At 50.9% G+C, this 17,243-nt stretch overlaps 1 protein-coding gene across 1 annotated transcript in view; it reads left to right on the top strand.

Annotated features, from left to right (window-relative positions):
* LOC132385901 (murinoglobulin-2-like) overlaps positions 1-17,243 on the top strand; it is a 100,438-nt gene that overhangs the window by 44,126 nt on the left and 39,069 nt on the right. Inside the window, 8 exon segments of the mRNA XM_059958140.1 lie at positions 1,481-1,528; positions 6,050-6,161; positions 9,269-9,494; positions 11,870-11,993; positions 14,410-14,531; positions 15,002-15,053; positions 16,154-16,237; positions 17,164-17,243. The exon segment at positions 17,164-17,243 is cut by the window's right edge and continues 97 nt beyond it. Of these exon segments, the coding sequence (XP_059814123.1) occupies positions 1,481-1,528; positions 6,050-6,161; positions 9,269-9,494; positions 11,870-11,993; positions 14,410-14,531; positions 15,002-15,053; positions 16,154-16,237; positions 17,164-17,243 (848 nt within the window).

The raw sequence follows: 17,243 nt of genomic DNA, 5'->3' as shown, positions 1-17,243 counted from the left end.
CAGGGGCAGAGGTCTCAGCACCACCGAATGTCCCACCGGGGCTATTGTCTGGGTCGCTTATCATACGGAGGAGATCGCCGCGGAGATCCGACGGTATAACGGAGGAGAATGGAGTCCGGTGGTGGGAGGGAGGAGGTGTGTGGTGGGGAAGGGGAGCTGAATTACAGAGAGACTGAGAGTGCTTGGAGGTTCAGGGGATCACCTGGGAACAAAATCGTCTGCTCCATCAAGCCATAATGGCTGATCCACGATCCCACTCAGCCCCATGCTCCAGACATCAGGAAACGATTCGCCGTCTGCTGCAGAGACTTCCATAGACATGCTACTATCTGGCTAAAAAAAGGTTTCCTTTATATTATTATAATAAAATATAATTTATATTTAATTTATTTAAATTTAATATAATATATAATTAAATTAAATATAACTAAATGTAATTGATAACATTTATTATAAAATAAATTTATTTATAAAATAAAAATGGCTGTACCCCTTGACAATAAGTACTCCTGTTTGAGGGGAACAGCCTACCTGGGGGAAGCGGCAGTTGCCATGTCCCCGGCACAGAGATTGGCCCTGTGGCTCAGAGGGGTAGGGAAAGGAAGAGGGGACTCGATAGCTGGGGGGTCAGATAGGCGATTCTGTGAACGCAGTCAGCAGACCCGGATGGTAGTTTGCCTCCCTGGTGCCAGGGTCCGGGATATTTCTGATCGCGTCCAAGATATCCTGAAGTGGGAGGGTGAGGAGCCAGAAGAGGCCGTGGTACATATAGGTACCAATGACATAGTTAAGAAAAGGGAAGAGGTCCTGAAAGGAGAATACAGGGAGTTAGGAAGACAGTTGAGAAGAAGAACCGCAAAGTAATAATCTCGGGATTACTGCCTGTGCCACGTGACAGTGAGGGTAGGAATGGAGTGAGGTGGAGGATAAATGCGTGGCTGAGGGATTGGAGCAGGGGGCAGGGATTCTAGTTTCTGGATCATTGGAGCCTCTTTTAGGGCAGGTGTGATCTGTACAAAAAAGACAGGTTGCAATTGAATCTCACGGGGACCAATATCCTGGCGAGGAGATTGGCTAAGACTACTGGGCAGACTTTAAACTAGAATGGTTGGGGGGAGGGTGTGAATCAGATTGAAGACACTAGGAGAAAAGAGGTTAGTTCATAAATAGATAAAGCTAGTAGACAGTGCCTGAGGGAGGATAGGCAGGGGATAGAGAAGGGGAGCGCTCAGACCGAAGATGTAGGGGAGAAGGAAGAAAATGAAGATCGTAAAGTTCTTTGCACCGTCAGGGATAAACAGAGCGTAAGAGGTGGAGAATTTCTTAAATGCATTTATTTTAATACTAGGAGCATTTCAAGATAAGTGGATGACCTTAGAGCATGGATTCATACCTGGAAAAATGATGTAGCTAATGGTGAAACACGGTTGCAAGAGGGGTATGATTGGCAAATAATTATTCCTGGATTTCGTTGCTTCAGGTGCGAGAATAATGGAGAAGCAAGCGATCCTGGATGACGTTGATTCAGGTGTGATAGAATCGGTGGGGCAAGTAGGGGAGGTGTTGCATTGCTTTTCAGAGAAAATATTACAGCATAGAGAATATGACTTAGAGAATCAGTGTGGACAGCAATGTATGGAGCCAAAAGGGAGGGGAATATTTTGAACAATTTCTTTCCTTCAGCATTCACTAAGGAGAAGGATATTGAATTGTGTAAGGTAAGGGAAACAAGAAGGGTAGTTATAGAAACTATGATGATTAAAGAAGAGGAAATACTGGCGCTTTTAATGACTATAAAAGAAGATAAGTCTCCGGGTCCTGACAGGATATTCCCTAGGACCTTGAGGGAAGTTGGCGTAGAAATAGCAGGGGCTCTGACAGAAATAATTCAAATATCATTAGAAACGGGGATGGTGCCAGAGGATTGGCGTATTGCTCATGTGGTTCCATTGTTTAAAAACGGTTCTAAGAGTAAGCCTAGCAATTATCGTCCTGTAATGTTGACGTTAGTGGTGGGTAAATTAATGGAAAGTATTCGTAGACATGGTATATATATAATTATCTGGATAGGCAGTGTCTGATTAGGAACAGTCAACATGGATTTGTGCGTGGAAGGTCATATTTGACAAATCTTATTGAATTTTTCGAAGAGGTTACGTGGAAAGTTGACGAGGGTAAAGAAGAGAATGTTGTCTATATGGACTTCACTCAGGCCTTTGACAAGGTTCCAGAAGGAAGTTTAATTATGAAGATTCAATGATTAGGTATTAATATTTAAGCAGTAAAATTGATTCAACAGTGGCTGGATGGGAGATGCCAGAGAGTAGTGGTTGTCAGGTTGGAGGCCGGTGACCAGTGGTGTACCTTAAGGATCTGCACTGGGTCCAATGTTGTTTGTCATATGCATCAATGATCTGGTTGATGGGGTGTTAAGTTGGATTAATAAGTATGCAGACGTAACTAAGATAGGTGGCGTTGGGGATAATGAAGAAGGTTTTCAAAGCTTTCAGAGAGATTTAGGCCATTCGGAAGAGTGGGCTGAGCAATGGCAGATGGAGTTTAATGCAGATAAGTGTGAGTAGGAATAATCAAAATATGACATACATGGTAAATAATTGAAGAACGCAGTAGAACAGAGAGATCCAGGAATAATGGTGCATAGTTGCCTAAGGGTGGAATCTCATGTGGATAGGGTGGTGAAGAAAGCTTTTGGTATGCTGGCCTTTATAAATCAGAGCATTGAGTATAGGAGTTGGGATGTAATGTTAAAATTGTACAAGGCATTGGTAAGGACAAATTTGGAGTATTGCGTACAGTTCTGGTCACCGAATTATAGGAAAGATGTCAACAAAAAAGAGAGAGTACAGAGAAGATTTACTAGAATGTTACCTGGGTTTCAGCACTTAAGTTACAGGGAAATGTTGAACAAGTTAGGTATTTCTCCTTTGGAGCGTAGAAGGTTAGAGAGCGGTATTTAAAATTATGAGGGGGTAGGTAGAGTGACGTGGATAGGCTTTTAAACAAGTAGGGTCGATTTCAACAAGAGGATATGAGTTGAGAGCTATGGTGCAAAAGTTTAGGTGGAACACGAGGGGAACTTCTTGACTTAGAGAGTGGTAGCTGTGGGGAACGAGCTTCCAGTAGAAGTAGTAGAGACAGGTTCGATATTGTCATTTTAAAAAAATGGATAGGTATATGGACTGGAAAAGAATGGAAGGTTATGGGCTGCGTGCAGTTCGGTGGGACTAGAAGGGCCGAGATGGCCTGTTTCCGTGCTGTAATTTTTATATGGTTTAAATATGTAGAGACGCCTACAAGAGTAGAGGCTGTTGTTGATTCGGTATTGGAAAACGAACCTGATCATGTACCAGGTCCCCCTGTGGGCCAGCATTGAGGATAGTGATCACAATTCTGTCTCCTTTACCACAGCATTGGAGAGGGATAGGAACAGACAAGTTAGGGAAACATTTATTTGGAGGATATCGGGCAGGATCGTGGAAGCATAAACTGGAAACAGATGTTCTCAGGGAAACGTACGGAAGAAATGTAGCAAATGTTCAGGGGATATTTGCGTGGTGTTCTGAGTAGGTACGCTCCAAGGAGGCATAGAAAGAATAGTACGGTACAGATCTGTGGGGTACAAAGGCTGTTGTAAATCTTATCAAGAAGAAGAGAAAAGCTTACAAAAGGTTCAAAAATGTAGGTAATGATAGGAGTGTAGAAGGTCATAAGGTGAGCAGGAAGGAGCTTAAGAAAAACCTTAAGGCATTCTACAAGCATATGAAGAGCGAGAGGATAAGATGTGAGAGAATAGGACTAAACAAGTGTGAGAGTGGAAGAGTGTGTAGGGAACAGGAGGAAATAGTTAAGGTACTTAATGAATACTTCGCTTCAGTACTCACTGCGGAAAAGGATCTTGGTATTGTCGGAATAACGTTGAGGACTGAAAAGCCTGAGCATGTAGATATTAAGGAACAGGATTTGCTGGACCTTTTCGAAAGCATCAAGTTGGGTAAGTCACCAGGACCGGATGGTATATACCCCAGCCTACCGTGGGAAGCAAGGGAAGAGATTGCTGAGCCTCTGGAATGATTTTACATTATCAATAAAGATGGAGAGATTCCGGAGGATGGAGTGTTGTGGATATTGTTCCCTTTTTCAAGAAAGGGATCAAGGATAGCCCAGGAAATTATAGGCCAGTGAGTCTTTCTTCAGTGATTGTTTCTTCAGGTAGGTTTAAGGGGAAGATACTGACATGCAGGGTTTAGGAACATTTGCAGAGCCATAATATGGTTTGGAATAGTAAGCATGGCTTCTTCAAAAGCAGGTTATGCCTTGCGAGCCTGACTGAATTGTTTGATGATGTGACTAAGCACAGAGATGAAGGTAGAGCCGGAGATGTCGTGTGTATTGATTTTAGCAAGGTATTTGATAAGGTACCTTATGAAAGGCTTCTTGAGAAAGTAAGCAGGTATGTGATCCACGGGGATCACAGCAAGCTCTGGCTTGCCTACAAAAGGCACAGGCTGGTTGCAGACGGGTCATTTTCTGCATGGAGGCCGGTAACCAGTGCTGCGCCTCAGGGGTCTGTTCTGGAACCCGTACTCATTGGGATTTTCATCAATGACCTGCATGAGGAAGTGTAGGGATGGGTTATTACGTTTGCTAATGACACAAATGTTGGGGGGGGGGGGGAGTGTTGTGGATAGTGTGGAGGACTGTCAGCGGTTAAAATGGGACATTGATAGGATACAAAACTGGGCTGAGAAGTTGCAGATGGAGTTCAATCAAGATAGGCGTGAGGTGGTTCATTTTGGTAGGTCAAATATGATGGCAGAATATAGCATTAATGGTAAGACTCTTGGCAGTGTGGAGGATCAGAGGAATCTTGATATACGAGTGTATAGTACACTCAAAGCTGCTACGCAGGTTGACTCTGTGGTTAAGAAGGCAGACAGTGCATTGGCCTTCATCAATCGTGGGACTGAGTTTCAGAGCCGAGAGGTAATGTTGCAGCTATACAGGACCCTGGTCAGACCTCACTTGGAGTACTGTGCTCAGTTCTGGTCGGCTCACCACAGGAAGGTCGTGGAAAACATAGAAGAGATTTACAAGGATGTTGCCTGGATTGGGGAGCATGCCTTATGAGAATAGGTTGATTGAACTCGGCTTTTCCTCCTTGGAGCAACGGAGGATGGGAGGTGTACGAGATAATGAGAGGCATTGATCGTGTGGATAGTCAGAGGCTTTTTTTTTTCCAGGGCTGAAATAGCTAGCACGAGAAAGCATAGTTTTAAGGCTCTTCGATTTTGGTATAGAGGATATGTCAGTGGTAAGGTTTTTTTTTTACGCAGAAAATGGTGAGTGCGTGGAATGGGCTGCCGGCGGCGGTGGTGGAGTCGGAAAGGACAAGATCTTTTAAGAAACTCCTGGATTGCTACATGGAGCTTAGAAAAATAAAGGGCTATTGGTAAAGCCTCGGTAGTTCTAAGATAGGGATATGTCCGGCACAGCTTTGTGGACTGTGTTGTGCTGTAGGTTTTCAGTTCCTATTTTTTATGTTTCTAACCAGTCCTTGACAAGCCACAAAATTATGTATCTAGTGCATTAAAATAGCTTCCTATAACTTTCCGTTACAGATGTCGGTCTTGCTTGACTATAGTTCCCCAGATTATGCTTGCAGCCTTTTTTAAACAACGGAACAACATGAGCTGTCCTCTAATCCTCTAGTGCACCGCCCGTGGCTAAGGATGTTTCAATATCTCTGCTATTCTGCACCTGCCTCCCACAGGGTGCGGGACAAGTGTAGGGACTGTTGGTGGTTTCAGATTTACGGCGGGATGTAGCGGCTGCAGAGGTATACAGATACTGGCTGCAATGTGGAGGCAGGATGGGTGACGGAGACGGAGAGAGGTATTATGTCGTGAGGGGCATTGTAGAGACAGAAAGGGTGTAATGGCTGGAAGGGGTTGTAGATATCAGGAGAGGAATTCTGTCCTGAGGGCGTTATCAGAACTAGTTGCGTTTCACTGGGTATTTCATGTTGCAGTGCAAAACATGGTCCCGTTGATGAGTTCCCCCGCTGGTGGTTTGCATCCCCTTGAAGAAAAAGTCCGGGAATATTTCCCAGAGACATGGATCTGGGAACTGATCCCTGTCAGGTAGGACCTCCCTTACTTGGGAATGGTGCCATTTTCGAGAACCCGCTCTCTGGGACCTTGGGGAATACATCTCCCGACAGGAACAGGGTCTCCGCCCCATCGAAGGACCCACCGGGATCCGGGTCATGGGCCCATCTGTTTCAGAAAGAGATCATTGTGGAGATCTAGCCGGGTAACGGAGAGGTGGGGTGGGGACAGATCTGAGTTACAGACAGAGTAAGGGTCATACGGATATTGTGGATTAGAGGAGGGATGAGGGGGGTGACAGAAACACGAAAATAGATAGAGGGACTGTGAGGGGTGTAGAGACTCGGGAACATTACCGAGACAAGGAGAGGTGTAGGGGAGGGGGGTGAGTGACGGAAACAGGGAGTAGTGCAGGGAGAGGATGACGTAGATGGGGAGGTGAGAATGGGAGAGACGGGATGGCAGACATGGGGGGCAGTGTGTGATGAGGACAGGGAAGTGTTGACGGTGACGGGGACGGGAGGGAGGGGGGGTGACAGAGATGGGGGTGTAGGGAAGGGATGGGTAGACCGCTCTGATGGGTATAGAGGAGGGAGTGAGTGACGGAGACGTGGAGGGGCGTAGGTGAAGGAGGGAGTGACAGAGACTGGGACGGGGTAGGAGACGGAGGGAGTGATGGAGACGGGAGGATGTACGGGAGGGAAGGCGTGACCGAGAGGGGGTGGGGCGTAGGGGAAGGTGGGGTTGACGGAGACGTGGTGGCGTGCAGGGGCTGGTGGTTGGTTTCCATTAAAACCAATATCTAATCCAATTTGCTACCTCATCTTGAATGCCAAGCAACTAAACCTTCCTGACCAACCTCCTATGCGGGACCCTGTCAAATCCCTCGCTAACGTCCGAGTAGACAGTATTCACTCCCTTACCCTCATCCGCTTTCGTGGTAACATCCTCGAAAAACTCTGTAAGATTGTATTGCTAATGTCCATGTAGACAAGATCCACTGACTTGAGCTATGAACTTCCCTGTTAACTTCGAAGAATTCTAAAAGGTTGGGCAGACGTGATCCAGCATGCACAAATCATTGCTGACTTCCACTAATCAGTCCCTGGTAATCCAAGTAATTATATACACAGTGCATTAGAGTAGCTTCCAATAATTTTACCACCACTGATCTCAGACGCTGGACTAGAGCTTCCATACTCCCAGTGCATCTCCAGGTGCTAAGATATTTTAAATATCTCTGCTCTTTTGCATTTTCCACCCACAGGGTCCAGGAAGGTTGGAGGTTTCCAATGTGGGGTGGAGTATAGCGGCTAGGGGAGATTAAATACCGTCAAGAATATAGAGGCAGGAGTGTATGAGGGAGACAGGGCAGTGAGAAGTGTTACGTTCGAAGAGGTGTAGAGACAGAGAGGTGTGAAATAGCTGGCAGGAGCAGTATATATCTGGAAAGGGATTCTGCCCAGAGGGGGTTTACAGAGGCGTGGGGCTGAAGTGTAGGAACAGCATCCAGTTTGTGAGATCTTCCCATTCACACGAGGGAGGGGTATTGGGGCTGCTAGTTGGAGGCATCATCTACCACTCTCTGGCTTCTCCCACACACCCAATGTCTAATCCAATGTACTACCTCATCTTGAATACCGAGAGATTGAAACTTCCTGACCAACCTCCCATGCGGGACCCTGTCAAATCCCTCGCTAAAGTCAGTGTAGACAGCATTCATTGCCTTACCCTCATCCGCTTTCCTGGTAACATCCTCGAAAAACTCTGTCAGATTGCTTACACAAAATCTGCTACCTGCTGACTAACCTGAATCACTCCGTGTCTATCTGAAAAGTTATGTACAGCATCTGACCCCTTAGAATACCCCCCAATAACTTTCCCCCTACGATGTCAGACTCCCTGGGTTATATTTTCCTGGCTTATTCTGAAGGTCCAAAGGGGGTTACAGAAGTCATATGTGGTGCTGAGTTTGTAGGGGTGATAACACGGGGAGAGCTGTTGGGTCCTGAGGGGCAATGGCAATATAGAGACGGGGAAAAGTGTAGACGCTGAAAGGGGTTACAGGTATGGAGGAATGTTTTAGATCCTATGTGGCTTTATAGAAGGGGGGGGGAAAGCTGTTAGTGGCAGGGGGATAGATGGATTTACAGAGGCGGGGCGCGGTGGAGGAACAACTTTCCCTAAGCTGTTCGAACCTCACAGAACCTTACGCGACTGCACGGCTCTGAAAATGCCCACCAGCCCGGAGAATTTCGTCCCCACCCCCTCACCCTCCTACGGCCACCCCGAAGCTTTCATTCCAAATATATCATGTTGCAGACCACGGAACTCCCATAATGGAGACACTAGCCATTAGCCTAGACCTGGCTTGGTTCTGAGCTCTGCCACTCAGTAGTGCCCAGTGCCCGGAGCGAGTCCCCTAGAAAAAAAGGTCCGAGTCTACTACCCAGAGACCCCGCGCCTGATCTCCACCAGGTGGGACCACCCGGACCTGGGAGTAGTGCTCGGGGTCCGAGGTCCGCTCACAGGGTTCCCGGGAAAACGGCTCCCTGTGAGGCAGAGGGTCTCAACGCCATATCGGATATACCGCGGGTGGTGGTGTTTGCAAAAATGTAGAGGACTGCCGGGGCAGGAAGCGAGGAGTGGAGGGTGGGAGTGACGGAGACAGGGATGGCTGCAGGAGCGGGAAGGGGTGACAGAGACGAGGAGGGGGTCAGGGGAGGTAGAGATGAAAGAGGCGAGGAGGGATGTAAGGGGGTGACGGAGACTGAGATGGGTGCAGGGATGCGAGGTGATGACGGAGACGGGGAGGTGTGCGCGGGAGGGAGAATGTGATGGAGATGGGAAGGGGTATAGGGGAGGGTGGGTGACGGAGACAGGGAGAGGCGAACGGTGTGTAAGATTGACGTGGAGATGGTGCAGGATGAGAGGGGGTGTCACAGAGATAACGAGGGGTGTATATGAGGAAGGGTCACACATCCTGGGACGTGAAGAGTGCTTCGGGTGGAGGGTGCTTTCCCGTCGACATGGGTGACGGGGCCACATCTCTCTGCGATTCTGCCTTGAGTGGGAGGGCCAAAAGTGGATGGATCGAGCGGCCTCTATCTCACCCGCACATCCATCCTCGCTGCGCACAGTTCCACCGGACACTCCAACCTTGAAGTCACGGTCCCGGACGCCATCACCGAGTGGAAGGGGAGTGCGTTCTGCAGCGGGGACGCAGGCTTTGGGCTCTCGGACACGGTGTCTCTGTTCGCCTTTAAGCCCTTCTTCGTGGACCTGGTGCTGCCCTACTCCGTCGTAAGGACCGAGGGCTTCTCCCTCAAAGCGAAGGTCTTCAACTACATGGCGGAGAGTCTAATGGTAAGGGGGAGGCGCTGGGTGTTCCGCCGAATTTGGGACCCTCACGGAGTCAAATCCCAACTGATCCCTCAACGGACTGTGCCAGACGCTCCCTCAGCGATATTCCGCAATTCTTCCACAAAGTTCCTCATTGCAGAGATCTCTCCTCACTCCCCCCTCAGCACCTCACATAGCATTTCCCCCTGACCCCCAACGGCAGGATTCCCTCCTCACTCCCTCCCAGCATTCATTCCTCACCCCTCTCACTGCTTTCGCTCACAACCCCTCCCACAGAATTCCTTCCTCACCTCCCTCCACTGTGTTCTTTCCTCCGCCCCTCCCACTATGTTCCCTTCTCCGCACCTTCGCAGAGCGTTCCCTCTCGGCCCCCTCCCACAGCGTTCCCTCCTCACATCTTTCACAGCGTTTCTCCCTAACTTTCTCGACCGTCCCACAGCATTCACTCCTCAACCCCTCCCACATCATCCTGTCCTCATTCCCACCCACAACATTGCCTCATCAGCACTTTCCACAGTGTTCCATCGTTACCTCTCTTCCAGGGTTTTCCTTGCTCATCCCTTCCTACAGCATTCCCTCCTCAACTCCCTCCCACAGTTCCCTCTTCACCCCATTCAACAGCGTGTCCGGCTCACCCTCCCACAGCGTTAATTCTATAATCTGCTCCACAGCGTTCATTCCTCAGCCCTCCCTCAACGTTCGCTCACACCCCCTCCCACAGCGTTACCTCTTCAACTCCCTCCCGCAGCCTTCCATTCCAGATCCCACCACAGCGTTCCCTCCTTACCCCTCCAACAGTTTTCCCTCCTCACCCTCTCCCACAGCGTTCCCTCCTTACCCCTCCCACAGTTTTCCCTCCTCACCCTCTCCCACAGCGTTCCCTCCTTACCCCTCCCACAGTTTGCCCTCCTCATCCTCACCCACAGCCTTCCCTCCTCGCCCCGATCCCATGTTCAGTCCTCGCCTCCTCCAACAGCGTTTCTTCAATACCCTCTCCCACAGTTTTCCTTTCTCACTTAAGCCCACGCAGTGCCCTGACACCCCCTCTCACAGCGTGCTTTCCTTACCCTCTCCCACAGTTCCCTCCACATCAGCTCTCACTTCGTCCTTTCCTCGCCATCTCACAGAGGTTTGCCTCCACAACAGATACCACAGCTTTTCCTCACCAGCCTCTCCCAAAGCGTCCCCTCCTCATCCACTTCCACTGGGTTCCCTCCTCACCCCTCCACAGAATTCCTTCCTCACCTCCACCCACTATTCAGCCCCTTCCACAGATACCCTCCTCACCATCTCACAGCATCCTTTCTCATCCACTCGCACAGCGTTCCCTTCTCGCGTCGCTCCCACAGTGTTCCCTCCTCACCCCCCCTCACAGTGTCCTTTCCTCACCCATTCCCACAGCTTCCCTCCCCGAACGTCTCTCACTGCGTTCACTCACCCCCTTCCATAGCCTTCCCTCCTCAATCCCTCCAACATTTTCCCCTCCGCTCCCTCTCCCACAGCATCCTCTCCACGGTCGCTCCCAGTGTTCCCTTATCACCCTTCCTACAGGAATCCCCCTGAACTGCCTCTCACCACGTCCTTTCCTCACTCACTCCCTCAGTTTTCCCTCCTCACCCTTCCACAGCATTGCATCCTCACACCCCACAAGTGAGGGGTCCCTCCTCACTTCTGTCCCACAACGTTCTCTCCTCACCTGTCAAACAGCGTTTCCTCCTCACGTTTTTTCGCAGCGTACCCCCTTCACTTCTCGATAGCCCCTGCAGAGTCACCTCCTCCCTCTGTCCAATAGCGTTCCCTCCTCGAGCCCTCTCACAGGGCTCCCTCCTAGCCCACTTCAAGAGCATTCTCTCTTCACCGCTTCCACGGCGATTCACCCTGAACCCCTGGGGTTCCTCCTGAACCCTTCCTACCGCTTTCACCCTCACCCCTACAGCGTACAATCCTCACCTTTTCATTCAGCGTTTCCCTTCCCTTTTCGACCCCAGCTTTTCCTTCTCATCATCTCAAAACAGCGATCGCCCTCAATCCTAACTGCAGCGTTCTTTCCTCACCCTCCCACAGCATTCCCTCCTCACCCATCCACACCGTTCCATCTTCACCCCGTCCACAGCGCCCTCTCTTCTCACCCTCCCACTATGTTCCCTCCTCTACCCCTCCTACAGCCCTTCCACAGTTCCCTACTCATCCTTCAACAAAGTTCACTCCTCGACCCCTTCCACAGCTTTCTCGCTTCACCCCCTCCTACAGCGTTCCTTATTCTCCCCATCTGCCCATCCGGACTGCCTGTTGTCTATGGGCACCGTCTTGGCCGGATTGTCCGCACCTTGAGTTCCCAGTTGACGCCCTTCTCCCCTTCTCTCTCCCACCGTCACAAGGTCAAGGTCACCCTGGTTGAAGCTGAGGGCTTCGATATGGCGTTCTCCAACCGTGAACGCGAAGTATGCGTCCTGTCCAAGGGCAGCGTTACCCTCAGTTGGAATCTGACCGCCTCGGGGTTGGGTGAGTACAATGTGCGGTCTCTGAACATAAGGATGAATCAGCCCCTGGACTCCCCGCCACTTCCCTGTCCAATGACTCCTGGCTTAGGGAGGGAGGGAAGAGTGTAAATCACACCCTGGTTCCCCTCCCCAACCCTCGCCCACTGACCCTGGGTTAGGGAGGGAGGGTCAAGGTGAATCAGCCCCGGGTTTCGTTCCCCATCGCTGTCCCACAAGCCCCTGGGTTTGGGAGGGAGGGGCGATTCAGTGTCTGTTTTCCTCTCCCTGTCCTTGTCCCAGAAACCCCTAGGTTAAGGAGAGGGGGAGGGGTTGAATCAAACTCGGGTTTCCGTTCCCCATCCCTGTCCCATCGACACCGTGGTTCAGGAGGGAACGGGGTGAATGACCCCTGGGTTCCTGTTCCCTATCCGTCTCCCACCGAACCCTGGAATATAATGGACTGAGGAGGAGGGGGTTAATTTGGCGCTGTGCTCCTTCTCCCGGTCCTTGACTCACCAACTCCTAGGTTAGTGAGGGAGGGGTTAAATCAGCCAAGGGTTTCCTCTACCTCTCCCTGTCCCTCTGAACAGTGGGTTAGATAACGAAGGGGTTATTTCGGCGCTGGATGAACTCTCCTGATCCCTGTCCCACTAACACCTGGGTTAGAGTGTGGGGGAGGTGTGGTGAATCAGCCCCGGGTTCCCGCTCCCCATCCTCATCCCACCGACCGCTGGGTTCAGGGAGAGAGCGAGAGTGTGAATCGGACCCGGGTTTCCGCTCCCCATACCTGTCCCACTGACCCCACGATTAGGTCGGGAGGGAGAGTGTGAATCAGATCGGGGCTCCCGTTGCCCAGTACTGTCCCAGCGACCCTTTAGGGAAAGAGAGGAAACGGGGTGAATCACCTTCAGTTTCCCGTTCCGCATCCCTGCCCCATCGACCCCTGGGTTAGGGAGGGAGGGTTAAATGAGATCCGGGTTCCCTCTCCCCATCCATATTGTACCGGCCCCTTGGTCATTGAGGGACTCAGGTCCGTCTTCCCGTTCACCACACCTGCCCAACTGACACTGGGTTAGGGAGGGAGGGTTAAATAAGATCCGGGTTCCCTCTCCCCATCCATATTGTACCGGCCCCTTGGTTATTGAGGGACTCAGGTCCGTCTTCCCGTTCACCACACCTGCCCAACTGACACTGGGTTAGGGAGGGAGGGTTAAATGAGATCCGGGTTCCCTCTCCCCATCCATATTGTACCGGCCCCTTGGTTATTGAGGGACTCAGGTCCGTCTTCCCGTTCACCACACCTGCCCAACTGACACTGGGTTAGGGAGGGAGGGTTAAATGAGATCCGGGTTCCCTCTCCCCATCCATATTGTACCGGCCCCTTGGTTATTGAGGGACTCAGGTCCGTGTTCCCGTTCACCACACCTGCCCAACTGACACTGGGTTAGGGTGGGTTTGTTAATCAGGCCCGGGTTCCCTCTCACCATCCCTGCCCCGCTGAACCCTGGATTAGGGTGGGAGGGAACGTGGTGAATCAACCCCTGTTTACCACTGCCTATTCCTGTCCCATCGACCATTGAGTTAAGGAGGGAGAGGGTATGTTAACGCTGTGCTCCTTCTCCCCATCCGTGTCCCACTGACGTCTGGTCTCGGGAAGAAGTGAGAGGGGTGAATCAGCCTCGGTTTCTCGTTCCTCATCCCTGCCCAACTGACTTCTGGGTGAGGGAGGTAGGGGATAAATCAGCCCCGGCTTTCCTTTCCGCATTCTTGTCCCTTTGATCCGTTGTTCAGTGAGGGAGGGAGTGGTGACTCAGAACCCTATTCTTGTTTCCCATTCCATTTCCACCGACGACTGAGCTGGGATTCCGCTGGGATACAGCGCGATTCCGCTGCCCTTCCCTCTCCCCATCGCTATCCCACCAAGCCTTGAGTAAGGAAGGGTGTGAATCACCCTCTGGTTTCCGTTCTCCATCCCTGCAACACCGACGCCTAATTACGGAGAGAGGTTCAGGCCCGTGTTCCCTCTCACCGTCCCTGTCGCACTGACCCTTGTGTTCGGGAGGGAGGGAATGAGGGTCGTGAATCAGCCGCGGATTCCCGTTCCCCATCACAGTCCCACCGACTCCTCGGTTAGGGAGGGAGGGTGGGGGTAAATCATCCCCGGGTGTCCGTTCCCTATCCCTACCCCAACATTCTTTGGGTTAGGGAAGGAGGGAGAGATGAATAAGACCCGGGTCTCTGTTCCCTATCACAGTCTCACTGACCCCTAAGTTAGGGAGATAGGAGTGTCGTTCTCTCTCTCTCCCTTGCCCGACTTTCCGCCTCCCTTTCTCCCTTTCTCCGTCCCATCACCTGAAGTCCTCTTCTCCCGCTCCATTTCTCGCCTCCCTACCTCCCCTCCTCACTCTATTCCACTCACCCTCTCTATTTGTCCCCAGGCGAGATGAACATCACTGTGCGGGCAGAGTCTGTCCACTCGTCCACCCTTTGTGGGAACGAAGTTGTCGTCGTTCCGCCGAAGGGAGCCGTCGACATCATCCGCAAGCCGCTGATTATCGAGGTCAGCGCGGGTACCCGGAGCCGGAGTCCGTCCCCTCCTGGGGACGCCACCCCCACACACCATGTCCCTGTCTCGCTTTCCCTTGTGGTCCTGACCATTATCCCTCACTCCTCGCTCATTCCCTGTCGGAACCCGCCTTCACTCACCTCACTCCTATCCCTTACTCCTCCTCGTTCACTGCCCTCACCCTTTCTCATTCCCCCCTCATTTACAACCCTGAATTCCACTCAATCCTCCCTCATTCCGTCAAAATCTTCCCTCTCTGACCTTATTCCTATTCCTTTCTGCTCCTCACTCACAGCCCACAATTCTCCCTCCCCGTTCCTCACTTTTCTCTCATTCACTGTCCTCAATCTCCCTCCATCCGCTCACTCCCTTCCTCATCCTCTCAATCCCTCTTTCATTCTCCTCCTCCCTTCCGTCCCTCTTTGCCCTTCACTGTGTCTCACTCCATGTCTCTCTCTCCGCAGCCCGAAGGCTCAGAGACCGAGTTGTCGCACACCTCCTTGCTCTGTCCTGCTGGTAGGTGGATCTCTTTTTCGCCCACTAAACTGCCGCATACTGGACTTTTTTTCCACACCATTCTCTGTAAACTCTGAGAAAAATCCCAGGAGGTCAGCCAGTTTCTGAAATACTCAATCCACCCCATCTGGCACCAACAATCATTCCACGGTCATACAACATCGCACATAAAAATTTACAGCTGATCTGCCCTTCGGCGCACAACGTTGTGCTGACCATGAAAGGTACTTTAGAAACTGCCTACAATTCCCCTGCTCTCTGTGTTTCTAAGCTCCACTTAACTACGTAAGATTCTCTTAAAAGACCCTAGCTTAACCGCCTTCACCACTGTCGCCGGCAATGCATTCCACGCGCCCACCACTCTCTGTGTGAAAAAAAATCTTACTTCTGATATCCCCCTTGTATCTGTTTTGAAGCACATTAAAACTATGTCCCTCGTGTTAGCCATTTTAGCCCTAGGAAGAAGCTTCACGATCGCTACCTCTCAGCATCCTATACGCCTGAATCAGGTCACCTCTCATCCACAGTCGCTCCAAGGAGAAACGACCAAGTTCACTCAACCTATTTTCATAAGGCATTCTCACCTATCCAGGCAACGTCCTTCTAAATTTTCTCTGCAATCTTTCTATAGTTTCCACATCCTCCCTGCATTGAGGTGACTTGAACTGTACGCAGTAATCCAAGTGGGGTCAAAATAAGGTCTTGTATAGCTGTAACATTACCTCACGGCTCTTGAATTCAGCCCCACGGCTGAGGAAGGCCAACACACAATACGCCTTCTTATTAACGCCATTTACGGCTTCTGAGCAACACCGTCAAAATCACTTAGCTCACTATTCTAACCCTGTTTCGGTTTGGTCTGAACAAGAAGTACCACGTCAGCATGCTTTGATGCATTGAGTTGTTCCCGTGTTCTTGGCTGATGAGATGCTTGCATTAACGAGCAGGTGTACGGGGGTACCTCATAAAGTGGCCACTGGGCGTAAACCAGAAAATGAACCAATGCTGTGGTGTTGTTGTGGGGAGGGTGGTCACAGCAAGGGTGGAGGCGAGAGTCACTCCTCTTACCAAAGGCCCATGTTCTTTTGTCTCACCCGCAGGGAAAGACATCACCGAGAAGATCCATCTCCAGGTCCCAGAAGACGTGGTGGAAGGATCGGCCAGAGCCTACGTCACCGTGCTGGGTAAGGATCAGGTTTTTGAGCAGGTTCAATGACACCCCGTCCACCTATCCATTTTGAGGGCGGGAAGAGTCCGTATTCCTCGTTTAATCAGACTGTGAGAGGATGCATCCCCTCTCTGAGTTTTTCAAGGGGCTGCTGCCAAGGTTCTGGCTGCAAATTTGTCCGTCCCGCGCTTCTCATGTAAGAGCACCCAGTGCGGAAGTGAGCGGGTCGTGAGGGTGATCTCCAAGTGGGGATCAGGCAGTACCACCCAACAGGTTTTTGAGCAGGTTCAATGACACCCCGTCCACCTATCCATTCTGAGTTCGTATTCCACGTTTACTCAGAACATGAGAGGATGCAGCCCCTCCTTGAGTTTTTCAAGGGGCTGCTGCCAAGGTTCTGGTTGAACTATTCTCCCGCGCTTCTCATATGAGCACCCAGTTCAGAAGTGAGCGGGTCGTGAAGATAATGTCCTGGTGGGCTTGTTCCTAGGCCTGAACAAGATAGACATTCGCGGATCGAGGCGGAGTAAAGTAGAGGGCGTTGCCCAGGCCGACTGCCTGCCCCTTTGTCGAGTACGCTCGTGCCCGGCTGTCCTTGGACAGCGAGCATGCCGTCGCAATGGGTACATTGGGGGACTGCCGGGAGAGGTGGGACCCCCATGATATCAATTGTCCAACAGACAGTACTGACCATATTTTAATGTAGGTCTACTCACTGTCTTGTAAATGCTGAATATTTGTACCTTGTGCATTTGTGATGTAAGTAAACTCTTATAGTTTGTAAAAAGAAGAGGCAGCGGGGAGTGTAGTAACCTCACTCTTGCTGCGGCACGTGAAATGGGGTGGGTTTCCGAGGTTGGGTCAGAGGTTCTAGGAACATGAGTTCCTCATTCCGATTGGGATGCGATCCGTGACTCCGTGACCCCTCCCTCTCACCTGCAGGTGACCTCATGGGAAGCGCGATGGAAAATCTGGATCATTTGCTCGACCTGCCCACGGGCTGTGGTGAGCAGAACATGGTG

The sequence above is a fragment of the Hypanus sabinus genome (genome assembly GCF_030144855.1).
Source record: "Hypanus sabinus isolate sHypSab1 chromosome X2 unlocalized genomic scaffold, sHypSab1.hap1 SUPER_X2_unloc_4, whole genome shotgun sequence".
Taxonomy (NCBI): Eukaryota; Metazoa; Chordata; class Chondrichthyes; order Myliobatiformes; family Dasyatidae; genus Hypanus; species Hypanus sabinus.
This window is presented reverse-complemented; position numbering and strand designations above follow the sequence as displayed.